Consider the following 15,541-nt stretch of genomic DNA (forward strand, 5'->3'; position numbering starts at 1 on the left):
AACAAAACTGGCAACCTACTTAGAAATATCAGTTACATTAATGATCCACCCATGTCTTTCAAAACAGTTCTGCTAACAGTAATAATGTGACTGTAGCAACCCTGGGCCACACTGTCACCCTTCTTCCTACCACTTCGTTCTCTCTGACCTCCCCCAAGTCACTGTATCCATTCTTCCTGCTTTCCCTTCTCCACCTGGTAGACATCTGACTATTTCAAAACTGGGAAGAGAAAAGCTACAAGCTACAAGGCCTAAGCTCCAGTTTGTAATTTATCTGGTGTGCAGAAACTGAGGGGCATCACTTGCTCTCAGCCCTTCAGTCACCCCACCTCAATCCCTGGCATTGCCCTGCCAGGCAGAGAAAGGGCACCTAATCTCTCCCCATCCTGGCATGACCCATGAAGTTCCCTGCCAATGGTGCTGGGTGTGCAGTTTGCATTTCACATACCTACTGCAATTTTTAATGATCTGAACCAGCACGTAAGGTCCAACATGGAATGTGAATCATCCTGAATTTATCCACTGACTCAGGATCAATATGGTCACACACTTCTTTTTAAGATCTCTCATCCTTGTTTCCGCCCTACTGCTGTTACCACCTCTATGCTTTTGCCTCCTTCTGAAACCTTGAGGTCATTTCTCAAACTGCCTCAGTCTCCAGATTGTCACTTTGTCTTTCTGCATCTCCCAGAAAATTCAGTTCTTCTTGTCCATCCATTGATGAAGATCTCTTTTTTTCTCACTGCTGCACCTTATAGATTCTCCAAACACCAAACAATTGTCATGGTACTTGAATGGGCTGTGTAAATACTTTCTAGGAGGAGCTGAACTTCTGACTATCTCCTGCACCACCAAGCAAATAAACCTTGCTCCCCTAAGATGGAAAGTGAGATGTAAGAGTCAACAGCACTAAATTGATCTCATGGACAGAATACCTAAGAAGAACAGTCAGGAGGAGAACTGGAGAATTACAAGACTGAAAGGAAGAGTCTCTAAAGAAATGCTGGATATGTGACTCATGGTATTAGAATGAAAAGTCAAGAGAATTACATAGCTATTAAAGCAGAAGGAAAGAGCATCTTGAGAGAAAACTAGAATTGTATTTGAATGTAGAGCCTTTATAAAGAAAGCCTGAAATAGGGAACTTTATTTTCTTCTGTGTAACTCAGACACAGATTTGGAGGCATTAAGCTATACAGTGATCTCCTGGATTGGAACAGATCCAGCTATTAGGTAAACTCAATCACCATTTAGCACTTAACAGTATTATCCATTAGTTAAAAATATTTACCAGAACATTAAAAATATATTTAAGTATCACATTATTAAAGTATGTTTATATTTTCCTTTTTCATCTACTGTTAATGGACTGGGCATCAGTAACACTGATACAGAGACATGAACAAACTGGTCAGAAATATGACTACACAGGACAAATGGATGCTACACAGCATGCACAAAACAAGACAGACAAGACATTGCAACACCAGCCTGAGCTCTCAGAGGTAATTGCTGTACAGGGAGAACAGGATTTTCCTCAGTCCTGTATTTCACTGGACCTTAACCGGTATTTATGGGAGGCCAGACGAGTTGAAACTTTTGCAGGGAGCATAATACAGCGAATAGGAATAAGCACCTTTGCCTTTTAGTCCTCCTTAAATCACATGAGCAACTTACCCATACTTTTTGTATTTTAAAACTCACATTGCATTTACAGAAAAAGGAGACCTTCCTAAATGAACGAGCTCTACGAACACATTATCCAGCGGTTGATGTCCATGTACTGCTAAAGCAGGAGCTGACATGTCCTAACGAGTTACAGACTGGCTCATTGTCTGCACATCAACCCACCTCGTTAAGCACTACCTTAGTAATGGGCAAGTTTCTAATTAATCACTTGGCCTGGCAATTCCCAGCTGAAAGTGCTGATGTTACGCATATATAAACCCTCTCACCCAACACCAGCAGTGATTCTACTTCTGCCAACAGATAAGCACTGTACTGCTTGCTCAAGTCCACTGAGGAATGCCAAACACTTGTACTGGGGAGGGGGGAGGAAGGTGTGGCAAGTTATTCACGTTTTGTCCTTTATCTTCTTTCTCCAAGCCCCCAAGGTGGGTTTCTCTTTCTACATTTCTTGTTCTGCATTTCTGTTGTTGTTTCGTTTTCATGGTAGGTACTATGCAATGCTGATTTTGGTTATTAAAAGTTTGGCTCTGTTGGTAATTCCATCTTCTTCTCCTCTGTACTTCTGTGTGGCTTCTTTTTTTTGACCTTGAAACTGTTACTCCATACTAAAAGAGGTAAATTTCACTATATATCTGAAGTTGGAGTGACTTGATACAGATGTTTTCAGATGTTTAACTCCATTTTGGAAAAATTTCTTCTTTTTATACCCCATTTGTGCAATACAAAGTATCTTCTCTATTTGGGATGTCATTTGCTCATTAGCACTTTGTCCTTTCATGCAAGTATCTTCCCCGACAGAACAGGAGACAGCTTCTCCCGGTGTCTGGTCACCATTTATTATCCAACGAATCTGAGACTAAAGCTGGAGAACAGCTCATGGGCCATGACCTAGAGACAGTTCAATTCAGTAGTTAGGGGAATTTCACGTGAAATCTGAGGTCTGTAGATAATTTCTTGGCATAAAATCAAATATCCTTTTTTCTTCAGACCCCTTCAGAACAGCTTCCTAGTTCTGCATCAACCCCCTTGCCTTGCTTACAAAAGATAAACATCTCTTAAATCTCTCCAGGCTTGAAATCGAGATCAAGCCACAAAATAATTATTTTGCTAATTAAAAATCTATGTTTTGTATTTCATTTATCTTACATGAAAGTCTCATTTCCTACAGTGGCAGAGAAAGGATGAACTGGTTGACCAATCAGATAGATACTTAGAAGAGAAGCTTTTACCCCTCTACAGAACAAGAGTAATTTCAACCCTGAAGGGAACAGTATGGTAGCAGCTTCCCATGCCCTCCTGTGGTGCCTCTGTGCTTGCATCTGCCTGCCCTGTCCCATCTCTGCAGGGGAAACTCCTTAGTGGAAGGGCCTGAAGTTTGTGTGACTCTGCCTTTCATCAATGAGTCTCCCTGCAAATTCTTCCTCTCATCAAATTGTCTTTTTCCTGGATTCCCTTTGCATGTCTCTCTCTGCCCAGCCATACTTTAAGATAGCTACAAAGGCAAGGGCTAAAAAATCTGAGCCTTGGGTGACCCACTCTGGCCATCTGTCTCTCCTCACTCATTTTTTAAAAGCCTTCGATGTACAAATAGAGAGAAATGGGCTGGGTTCCTAAACACCTGCCAAATGCAAGTCCTGCACTTTTAACTGCCAGCAGTGCATTTAAACGTGCTACACTAAGCTGTGAACAAATAGATTTGTTTAACAAACAAGTTCAACACAGGGATAAATCTGTCAGCCGTAAATCATCTGCAATTTCTCTCTAATGAGAACATGAGGCTTTAAGACTATGCAGGATAACTTTCTGCTCAGCTGGTGCACTAATGAGCACCAATTTTTGCTCTCACGGAAAAGAAACCTTATGTGGATGAAAAATGTGTGTGTATGAGAGCTAACACAGAGAGATTTTGAAGGTCACCAACTTCAGAAAACTTCCATTTTACTTCTTCCATTTGTTTTTCTTCTGAAAGTTATTTTCTGTGTTTGTATTTAATTTATGACTGGTTTGACCAGATCAAGTTGAAAAAGGTTCTATTTAATACCTGAGATGGAAGGTTTTATTTTCAGAGGAAAAAAATTAGAGGCAAATCATTTTTTTGCTAAGGAGTATAAGCACACTGAATTGTGAGCATCCTTCTCTGCCTGGGCTCAGTTCCCTAGATCACATAACCATTGCATTCAGTACCAACAAGATGAGATCTGTGAAGAGGAAGGTGTTAGTACTCTTTACCTCCGTGGCCTCCTACATTTGGTACTTCTCTGCCAGCATCCCCTTTCATGCCTAAATTAGGACTGACCACCACCTCCTAACACATTTTTAAATGCCATCAAAATAGCAGCCGAGGTGTTAGAGTTGCCTGCTGCATCACAAAACTGCACTACAAAGCTTCTCTTTCACTTCCTCCTGGCTGCTTGCTGTTCTTTTACAGAATGCCCTGCATCTGTCACTCACAAACGATCTGTCATCTTTCCCAAAAAGGGCTTAAGAGCAATCTATTTTGTGATTTTTTTTTCCAGCCAGGAGATTCATCTCAGTACTTGTCCCATTTTGACAGTTCTCCAAATGAGTTTGAAGCAGTATATCTTGGTTCAGCATCCCTTTGAAGTGATGTTCATGTCTCCAATTTCTCTGAATTGGAGGTGGTAACAGCATAAACTCCTTGTGATTTACACTGGAAGAGTAAACTCCTTATTTATTTAAACCTCAGATCTGTGTCCAATATACGAAGATTAATACTGAACAAAGCTCATCTTGTAGTCAAACGAGTTTAGGCTTTCTCACCCAACAGCTCATCCAGTAGTTCTGTTTCAGTTTCAAACATAAGCACTGCTGATAATTTTGACTACATACTTTCCTTCCATTTCTCTCCTGAGTTTCCCAGGTTAGCCTGTTCTCACTCTATTGACTGCCACAGAGAAGCTAAGTGTTTCAGAAAGCAAGATTTCTAGCTTCGGAATTATTTGGTTATTCTTTCTCAATTATTTAAATGCAAGTTACCAATATCATTATAATACCCTCATAAAGCCTAAGATGGCATGTTATTGTACAGATAGCAGCCATGGAAATACTGCAATAATGAGTAACATGGCAGGTTTTCATTACACTTTTCTTGATATTCCTTGCTGTTACATTCTGCAATCAGTCAAATTTAGTGTAGGGAGGATGTGTGTTTAAATATACCCTGATGAACATGTCTTCCGGGACTTAAATAGTAGTGCAATCTTCCCTATTTACTCTAGCAGATATTTTTAGTGCTGCTGCTCACTAGTTTTTAACCTAACTTCAGAACGGACTCTTCAGATAGCATTCCTTTTCAATTTTTTTGTTGCCAATTTTCCAGCTTCTATGGCATAGTTAGCAAGCGTTCGCTTAAAATGAGCCAAAAAATACTTATCTAATGTTATGCAGAGAAAAGCACAAAATCATGAGAAGCACCACATGCTTGCGTAGTTGAGGACATACATATCTGCAGTGCTTTTTCTCTTGCCCCATGGTGAACAGCTACTCTTCTCTACATTATTAAAGCTGCTATGTTTAGGCCTTTAATTAAGAGTCCAGTTTAAAACAGGGCATACCAGCTATATTATGGATATTTTCTCAAACACAGTACAAACACAAGCAACAAATAGCACAAGATTAAGAAACACAGCCCCAAACATTAAATGCCTGATATATTTGGTAGCACCTGACCTGATCAAACTCTGGTACAGGACTCTTTAGCCAGCTCACTAGTGAAAATATAGATGTAGCTACACAGGTGTTCATGCAGTTCTCAAGGACGCTGAATTAAAATAAAAATTAAAACACACAGGGACTAAAGGAGAGAGCAAAAATATCTACCTATGTGGCAGTCAAGACTGATAGAGGTTTAACTGAATCTGAAAAGCAGGCAGTCAGACAGCAGTTAGAAGCAAACATGTTTGACAATTAAGTAGTGACTTGGCCAACTAACACTCATTTAACAGGATAACCAGATGGTCTAGAAGGACTTTCTGTGTATATGAAGGCACCAGCAGAGATACATTACAAGGAATTAGCAAGCTACACTCACCCATTAAATCTAATATTAATGAAATCATAATCATTGGCTCAAGCTTTATATGTGGTTTTATTCCAAAACAAAACATGAAGCTGAAAGGACCTGTTATACCAATGCAGCCCACTAGAGGTCAAGTTACAACCAGAAGTTTAAAATATATTTAGTAATAAAGGGTAAAATTTAGGTCACCATCCTCCTGTATTACTAGATTCATTCAGGGTGCCACATATATCACAAATCCTTTAGAACTTTTGTTTAGAACCAACAGAAAAAACTGTTAATCCAAAGTCTGGAGTACGGAGAAACAAAACAGATTAAATAATTGTTCCCATAATCCATTAATTAGATGGATTGGATTATTGGACTGGAGAAATTTCCCTTAACAAAACACCATCGTATAAAGACTGTAAGTTCAGTTTTAGACCAGCTATGATGCTTAAAAACAATGATAATGGCAAACTAAACTAAAACCAAAACCTCAAGACTTGATGTCTGATACAACAGAAGAGCTTTAATCCCTCTGTGTAAAAGACACTTAGTTTCACACATTTGATCACACAGAAGAACTAGATCAGAATCTTACAAAACAAAGCATACGTAAATACATACAAATACAAACTTGATAAAAATAGAACGTGCCCATGCCTAATCAGAAATCCTGTAATAGCACATTGTGAATGTAGAAAGAATGCCTTAGATTTGAGTGGTTTCTAAACATTCGATATCTTGAGTATATGATGTAGGATGTCCAGATACAAATCAAAGGTATCTCTTGAATGCCCATCCTCTGTGGAGTAGGTGGCTTGTCTAATAGAGCTGTCAGTCAGCTTTGTAAAGCCCCAATTTAAACTTAGCTCTTTCCCATATCATTCTTTCCACTTGGAGAAACAGAAATGTTTGCAATTACAGCCTTCTGACTGCAGAACAGTTTCCTGACACATAGGTAACCTGTAACCTAAAGCACCTATGCAGCAAAATTCCACTTAAAATTTTACAGGAAGTGGCAGCAGCTAAGATGATGTCCCCAGACCAGGGCAAGAAGAGATGAGCAGTGAAAAACTGTGCTTGCTCACCTATTTCTATGAGGAATCACATTAAACAAACAAACAAAACAAAACAAACAAACAAAACAAACAAACAAAAACCCAAACAAAATCTCCCAAAACCAGAAGAACAAAACAATAAAGGTCAGATTTGCCTTCCACTTCTGTACAGGAAGCAGACTGTTAATGACGAGACTGCATCGTATCAGAGGTACCCTCTGAATGGTTTAAATTGAGCTGGAAGTTGTGTCGCATTTCCTGAACACCCATGAAGAGATACAGAATTAGTGTCAGCCTAAAGATCACATTATATAACCCACAGCCACTGGATTAAACTGCTTTCGTCTACTCTTTCTGCTTCACTGGCTCCAGATGCTTAACTCAACTTCCACGGTAACAAAGGTGGCTAAGGCAACTGCACAAAGAACACAGTTCCCTTTGGATTATGAACTAAAAGAATCAGTGCTCCCCAAAGACTCTGAGCTGTTTTACTACATCTCACCTCCTCAACCATATGCTTGACTTTCTTCTGCTGGCAGTGGACCATGTCATCCAGATGCTTGATCCGCTCTCTCAGGCTGGCTGCTACCTCCTCCAAATGCTGTGACCTGGTAAAACATGCAAAAATCAAGCCTGTGAGTGAGGAGCTATGCAGTATAAGCAGAACAAGAACAACCCCCACAGTCCACCATAAATCAGGACAGGCAAGTCAAATTGCACTGACAGATGTCAAACTGTCCAAAGGACGTTTTAATGTGCTCTTAGTTCCAGTGGCCATCTCCACCCAAGTTATCTCACCTCTGTCTTGCATACTGACATGCTTACTCAGAGCCTGAAGTGCTGACAATTTAAACCATGTGACAAAACTCATCTCATGATGTGTTTTCCTTTAGTGAAAGGCTTTTAGACAACTAGATCTTTAGCTTCAGAGACACACATTCAGCCTGACTTACTACTACCTGCAAATATTTTGGAAACGTATGCTAAACAAAAGCCAGGAAGCAGGTCTGCCTTCAAAGCTGTTTTACTGCAGGGGAGCCTTGAGTCAAGAATTTGGCAGAGCTGCCAACAGCAGCAGAATGCTAACGGGAATAGTATTACTCCTCAACAGCCAGCAGGAATGCTATGAATGGTTTAAATTTGTGCATACAACTCTTCGGATAGATTCTGCATTTCTTCAAATCTGTTTAATACAGAAAGTGAACTCCCACGGAACTCCTGCCACAAGCTGGTTTGGCAGCTTGTCAGAAAAGTAGCTTTAGAATATGCAAGGGAACAGGAGTGAAGCTTTTCCATAATACTTCGTCTCTTTGGCCATGGGAGTCTCCATTTTTATCTGAATGTCCAATTCTTAAAATTTGTCAAAGAAAGCAATCGCTTGCTTACGAAATAAACTGCTATACTTCCGGGTTCAGGACTGGATAGAATTTGAGAACAGGAGGAGGGGAATCAAAAACAAAAAGGGTTTTTTCATCTTGGCCTGTGCACAGCAGAAAAAAAAACAACTGTTAAAGCTGCAAATAGAAAAACCAGTCTAAGACAAAGCAGCAGATGGCAAACTGTAAGACATGATTCCAGTGAATGACTGAATTGTATGCTGTTTCCCCCAAAAAGAGTCTCTATTAACAGTGAAGTACTCTGCAGAAATGTAACTGCAGCACTTTGACAAGGACTTGAAAAATTCAAAGCATTGCTGCACATTTTTCACTTGTGCATATTAAGGTCTCACAAAACTTTAATTTATATTTTGATTGCAATTGTAGCACATATTTTGTATCTTATTGGAAGATTCAGGATCTTAACATTGACAGCAATGGAGAAATGGAACAGACATCCTTCCTTAAGGTGGAGCTCAAGTGTCTGATAAGGTACAGACAGGTAAAGACAAGAATAAACCAGCATCATCTGAACACAGATTCATTGCTTGCATGGCATAGATTGCAACTGTGAGCTTGCTTGCATTGCACGAATTCCTGCCTGAACACTGCCTTTACCCTTTTACTGCAGTGTAACTTTTCACACTGAAAAGGATTCACTGAAGCAGGAAGAGTCTGGGTTATTCAGAGGTAAAGGAAAACAGCAATTATCTTTCATCTCCATATTCTATGTTGTATGCGAGCAACATCTGTTCACTTGAAGTTATTATTTTTACAGGCTGCTGTGAAAAGCCATTCTTACCCTGAAACCAGAGAAGCTGGTCACAGATCAATACAAGGCACTGAGAAGCTCTCAGCAGGGACCTCCTTTTATGTTTATGCTTCCCAAAGAACTTCAGGACACCCAAAACCTTAAAACTGAATTTCTGGGTGCCACAGAACCATAAGTCGTAATCAAGTACTATTATTCAATCTCTGGTTATAATTCATCTTTACCCACTCAAGCACTGTCAAATAAACCTTTGAGTTTAGATAGTGAAAGTATTCATAGTCAGGATCATACTCCTCTGAATTTGGGAATGCAGATTTAAGAAAAATGCAAGCCACAGATATGTCACAGTTTGCTCCGTCTACAATGGACTTGGCACATTTGCAAACAACTTTTCAGAAAAGATGCATGAAAGTGGTAAGTGTTGCAAAAAAAAATTGTCTTGATATTTTACATGTAAATAAACCTACCTTCAGACGGACAATCCCTACTAGACTGCAGTTTTAAAGGGGGAAGAGGCAAAATTCAGATGTCTACAAAAACCAAAGAAACCCCAGAAATTTCCTGGCAACAGTAGAAGTTCCACAGGCAAGTCATATCTCACCTTTCACTGTCGGAGTTGTTTTCAGATTTTGCTCCAGATATTTGTAGTTCATTTAATTCAAGTTGTTTTTGCAGCTGGTGACGCTCCTAAGCAAGAAAAATTATCCTTCAGTTCTCCCCATGTATCAAAATGTAAAGGTTCCACAAAGCACATTTCATTGCAATTCAAAACATCATTTGTGAAATTAAAATAGAAACTGATTAAACAAAATTCATGCCATTTCCTATAGCCAAGGAGCACAGAATACATAATAATAAAATCCATTTCCCAGCTATGCATGGAAACAAATCAGTTTTCAATTTCCTATATGAAGATATATGGCTGTATTTGAAACTGAATTTTTTCAATGAAAAGATGAGTCATCAAAATCTTTAACATACATAAATGTCAAACTGTCCACATTATCACTCCAAAAACATCTCCCAATGCGATAAAAGGTACTGCTGCTTCTTTTTCCCCCAGAGTATTCCTGTTTATTTTTAAGTGCCCACCAGCACAGTGCTTGGAAAGATCTGTGAGGACATGGGGTCTGAGTCAAACAAGTTAACAGAGAAGTGTAAGTGTTTTATCCACCTTGATGGGAACTGAAGAGACATTCAGTCTCACTGGGTGAGTATCAGCTAGATAAGAGCAGATTAAAGAACTAATACGAAGGAACTCATCTGTACATGTGAACTGTACTGCAATCCTACAGTCACTATATAATACTTAAAAGTTGTAGGCTGAAGCCCAGATGAAGTTAATGCAGCCAGGGGCATATTCATATTAAGCTGACTAGTTTCTCAGTGTAATCATGAATTCTACTAATGAATTTGCAAGCATTAGACAAAAGGGGCTCAATGCACATTAGACTAACCAGCTAAGCCAACAAGACTGGCGTATAAAAATGTATTTCTCAGTAGATACTGATATTAAATATGTACTGCAATAAAGTGAAATTGATGAAAAAAACCCAGTTCATTTGAAAGAGCAGAAGATTGTACTCCCTCCACTGACTAGAACACTCTCTGCTCCTGTATTTGAGATAGTGAGGCACAAATCTTTAAAGATAATGAGATGCCTGTTATTGAATGAAATGAGAAATGCCAAAGTATATCCAAGACCATTTCAGTCACTGCAGCCAAAGCTGCCCTTGAGCTTCACATTCTCCAGCAGCTCCTCCTTGCTGATTAGAACAAGGTCCAGAACAGCACTTCTCCTCACTGGCTCCTCTATCAACTGGAGAAGGAAGTTATCATCAACACATTCCAGGAAGCTGGATTCCTTATGCTCGGCTATGTTGTCCCAAATGATGTCAGGGTGATTGAAAATCCCCAAGAGGACCAGGACTTGTGAGCAAGAGGCTGCTCCCATTGTCTGCAAAGGGCCTCATCCTTTCAGTCTTCCTGGCTGGGTAGCCCCCGTTCTAATGTCACCTGTCCCTGCCCTCCCTTTAATCCTGACCCTGTAGGTTCTCCGTCAGCTTCTTACCCATCCACAGCAGAGCTCTGTGCACTCTATGGACCTACCACAACAACATTTCTGAAAGACTCTGGGTCATTTATGATTATTACTTGATTAGGCTTAAGACACCTTGCACACTGAAAGGACACTGAATGGTTTCTAAATTCTCTCTTTAAAGTAATGGTTCATTTCCTAAATAAATGCTGCCCTGTAAGGACCATCAGGAAGAGAGAACCACCTCCTCCTCACAGGGTGGCAGTCCAGGTGCATTTACTGATACAAATACAGTAACTAAGATGCAGACAGCAATGGTATGTCACTGAGCAGGGAACTGAGCAGCAGAACAGTAAGAAGTGAAATGTCCTCCACGCACTTGTGCATTTCCTCTCAAGGCAGCAATCAGCTCTCATACCTCTTCCATGCGTTCAATCAGCCGGTCCAGCTCACCAATCCTCTGGTCTTTCTCCTGTATGCTTGTTTCTGTAATCTGCATCTTCTTATTTGCCTCTTCAATAGCCTTCAGAAGCCGATTTGTTTCCTCCTACAAACAAGAACATTTACAGTTACATTAGCATCTAATATATTAATGAGGAATATTTCTTCTTCTTTTCAGCTACAGGGCCAGGCTAATAGCTCTTAAAGAGCTCAAAGCTTTTCACTACACCTACTCAGAAATCTGGAAGAGTTGTGACCTTAAAGGTGAATTATATAGAGCAAAAGATTCAGGGTACTTTGAAACACACAGGTATTAGTAAAGCATCATTATAACAATCCAAGAGAAACTTTTACCCATTTCTTAGATAGCTGATTTCCCTTCCCTTTCCCTGAGGATGCTGTTAAATAAAATATGCTGTTGCAAAAGACAGCTTTCTAAACACCGTAGTCAGCCACGTTTAGCTTTGTACTTTCCTTACATGCAAAGCAATATGAATAAAAAGGAGCATCTATCTTCAATCTCCTTCAATATCTGACTCTATTATTTTAAAAAATGCAACAATGAACTGCTCATAGAAAGGTTTAACTTGGGGGTGGAGGGAAACTGGGGGACAGGAGAGTTCTTGCTCCAGTAGCATTCAGTGAAGTTGCTCCCTTTCTCCTTTTTAAACTGTCACTTGAAATTGGCCATTGTAATTTCCTTTTTTGGAGAATCAGAAGTCATAAAAACCTACTTACCCTATTTCAGATTCTGAAATCTAGATGATCATTGATATTACAATGTTTGAACCCATATTTTTCTCAGTCCTACAACCCCAAAAATTTGGAAAGCTTAGTAACCATGGCACGACTAATCACAGAGACAGAAGTGAAGGAACACACATCAGCTCTGAAGTGTGAAGTGATTGAGAAACGACACCCAAGCTAAGCACTGCTCTTACAGACTGGCTGTACATACCAGGAGCATTTCTTTCTCAGCCTTGTGTTTCTGTTCCTCTTCTCGCATTTTTTCCTCATACTGACTATACAGCTTTCTGGTCATCTCTCTCATGACTTCAGCATTGGCTTCCTGTGCTGATTCCACCTGTGAGAGAGGAAGGTTCCCCCATCACTAAGTACAGTATTGCTGGCAGCCGGAGAAAGAGTTCATAGGATGAGAAAATAAGAGTCTGAAGTTAAGCTTCCCCTTGTTATAACTCTGACATTGCAAAAGTAGAATTCCATTTGCATCAAGACCATTTACAGCATTTCGCCATTATTCACATGATTTGAATCTGTAGAAGTTATTATTCCATCAAGTTCCATGTTGTGTGAATTTAGCTCATTTGGTCACTGCTTATCCAAGATCAGGCCATGCCTCTCTGCTGAACCCTTCCAGAACAGCCTCCAAGTCACTTGGTTTGTTTCCCCGTTGAAACAACACTGTCTCCCCCCACTCTACTGAAGCATGGACTAGAGATGGACTAGACTCAATTCCTGTTTCTAAATGACCACAAACACTCAAAGCAATTCTTTATTGCAGTACCCTCCCTGCTCTCTCTTGGTTTTTCACATTCTGCTCTTTGTGTAGACATAAGAACTGGGGTAACCATGCAGCAAAGCAATCAAACTGAAAATTAAATTTCTTGGGTGTGCGGAAGGGTTAATTTTTAACAACAGAACCAGAAACTTTACTAGAGTTACAGGGAAGAGGGCAGAATGGTCATTCGGAGACAGGATTTCCTGCTGTTGGCTGAAAACAGACTGAACCACACCCTCAGTAATTAAACACCAGATAGGATATTCACAGCTTAGGCCCATCTCCTATGTAAACCACAATAAAAGTGAAGTAAAACAGCTAGTATAGGACTTAGTTCTCTTCCTAGAGATGCTGTGAATCAGCCAAGGTTATAGTGAAATGCTGTGGGTACTACAAAAGTGACAGGAAGAGGAGGAAAAAAATGTTCCATGCTCATCACCACATTAACACAGCTACAAAATACAGAGTTCTGATGATTAAGGTTTTGGGTTGGATTTTTTTCTATCTAAAGGACCAAAAGATTTAGTAAACTCTTGAATTCACCTTGCATGGCAGAAACAAGCTTGTTTAGTACCCTGGAGAAAAACAACAGTGTGTTCCATTCTTAGAAAAGGGATGAGCCCTGAAGGACTCCACTTGTACTACAACTGTCCCCTTTGGCATCTCACCTAGGCCAGCCCTGGAGCACAGGTAGTGACCTGCACTTTATGAGAGGGTGTGGAGTTAAATGAACCTTCCACATTTCAGGAAGCCTGAAAGAATCGTATCATTTAGAGAAAGCTGATCATTAAACCCCAGATTCCTTAAGATACACTGAACCAGAGCATGATCTCTGGCCTTTTATCTCCATCATTCCTTTCCTTATGCCTTGAGCAATGAGGACAGTAAAAACAAGCATAAAAAAGTGGATGTATCAGGGCATCTGTTATAATACACTTAAGTAAAATCTCCACTCTAAGCTATTATGGATTTATGAATAACCAAACCTCCTTAATGAGCCCCTCAGGTGTGTTCTCCACCCAGAATGTAATCATGGTACACAGCAGTTACTGCTTTTCAACACTAACCTCCCAGATCCCACATCATCCTCTTACATTCACTCCTAGAATGAATTCCCAGATGTCTTGCCACTGTTTGAGACACAATTTTATATTTAACTGTCAAAGAAAGTAATGAGGTATATTATTCACTAATTTGGTACTAAAACTGAAAGTGTGAGGGCAGAATTTACACTTTTGCTGTGTAGATGCAGGGCACGTATTCTGCAGAGCTTGACAGGCTTGAAGATAAACAAATCTTTATGCATTCAGTTGAACTGAGACTTAAACTGCAGTTCCCTGCTCTTAGAAGCAGACATACCTTTCCCTGGCTTGCTGGGGCATGTCTTTAACATTACAGTGAAGCCCAGATTTCTGTTTTAAAATCTTAATTGCATCATCTTTGCTTCTGTTACTTGGTTTTTTACCTCTTTTTATTTCCTGCTGACAACAGCGGGTGCAAAATACAGCTACTTTTATGGCTTGTAGAGTTTCACTGTGAGAGGAAAGGAGGACATGAAATGCACTTATGTTTTCTTGTTTAACCATTCATTATTAAGCACGAGTGCTAGTCACTAGCAAAATAGCCAGACAGAAACACCTTCTCTGACCAAATTAAACATGATATAACTGCAGTCACCTTAATTTCAGAAACTTTACCAAAAACAATAAAAAATTCTTCAAAATTTAACAAATGCTGATTTAGTACTATATCCAAACTGGTCTACTTTGAGCAATTTTAAGAGACAAAGGTTTCCAGGCGGTGGGGGTGTTGTTTTATTTGGGTTTTTGTTTTGAGATTAAAGGAATACATTTGGCTGATGAGGGGAGAACATGGTCAAGCTTCCTGTCATATTAAACCTTGCAGTTTGTGTTTTATTCCCTTGCATTTCTCTGATAGGAATGGCTTCATTCCCTTTTGAAGATGCTTGCCCTTACCTGCTGACCACATGCTCATAAGACTTAACGAACTACCTATTAAAAATGGAGCAATACCAAAGAAACTCAACACCAAGAAATTCATGTAGCAATGTGTAGAGTTGTAATATTCCTTCACTTAATAGGAATGGACACTAATAACCATTTAATGGTTTGAATTTTCACCTGTCAACATCTCAGACTCTTATGTTACATCCCATGTTATGGGAAGACCGCCTGTCACCAGCTGAGATCCTCTGCTGTTAAAACAGTATTGATTCACAGGAGTAAGTGAGCTTGAGGGCATGAAGAATGAAAAACCCTTTACAGATAAGGTCAAGGAATTCATTTAACATCCACCTAATGCCCTTACTGTGCAGTATTTTTAGGAGAGGTTAAATATCACACCTTTAACTTCAGTAACTGATTTTCAATTTGTGCTGTTTCCAGTTGCTTTTGCTTCTCTCTCAGCTTTTCCATAGATTGCTCGTGTGTATGTTTTAAATTCCTTATTTGTTCCCTTATGTCAGTGTTCTCCAAGGTAACATCCACTAGAGTTTTCTAGAAGAGAGAGGCAAAGCATATATTAAAAATCAGAAAGAATTTGATGAATTAATATAGGCAAGAGCTTATGAAACAGACAGCACATTTAAAGAGCTTCCTGACATA

General features: G+C 39.6%; 1 protein-coding gene across 3 annotated transcripts in view; it reads right to left on the minus strand.

Annotated features, from left to right (window-relative positions):
* Positions 1 to 15,541, minus strand: part of MYZAP (myocardial zonula adherens protein) — a 52,349-nt gene that overhangs the window by 15,259 nt on the left and 21,549 nt on the right. For all 3 annotated transcript variants that reach the window (XM_066195906.1, XM_066195905.1, XM_066195904.1), the window contains exons 6-10: positions 15,281 to 15,433; positions 12,357 to 12,482; positions 11,376 to 11,504; positions 9,521 to 9,606; positions 7,274 to 7,379 (exon numbers count right to left, since the gene is read on the minus strand). In XM_066195906.1, the coding sequence (XP_066052003.1) occupies positions 7,274 to 7,379; positions 9,521 to 9,606; positions 11,376 to 11,504; positions 12,357 to 12,482; positions 15,281 to 15,433 (600 nt within the window). The remainder of the gene's footprint in view (positions 1 to 7,273; positions 7,380 to 9,520; positions 9,607 to 11,375; positions 11,505 to 12,356; positions 12,483 to 15,280; positions 15,434 to 15,541) is intronic.

The sequence above is a fragment of the Chamaea fasciata genome, unplaced genomic scaffold (genome assembly GCF_029207755.1).
Source record: "Chamaea fasciata isolate MVZ Bird 193981 ecotype frontalis unplaced genomic scaffold, bChaFas1.0.hap1 SCAF_14, whole genome shotgun sequence".
NCBI lineage: Eukaryota > Metazoa > Chordata > Aves > Passeriformes > Sylviidae > Chamaea > Chamaea fasciata.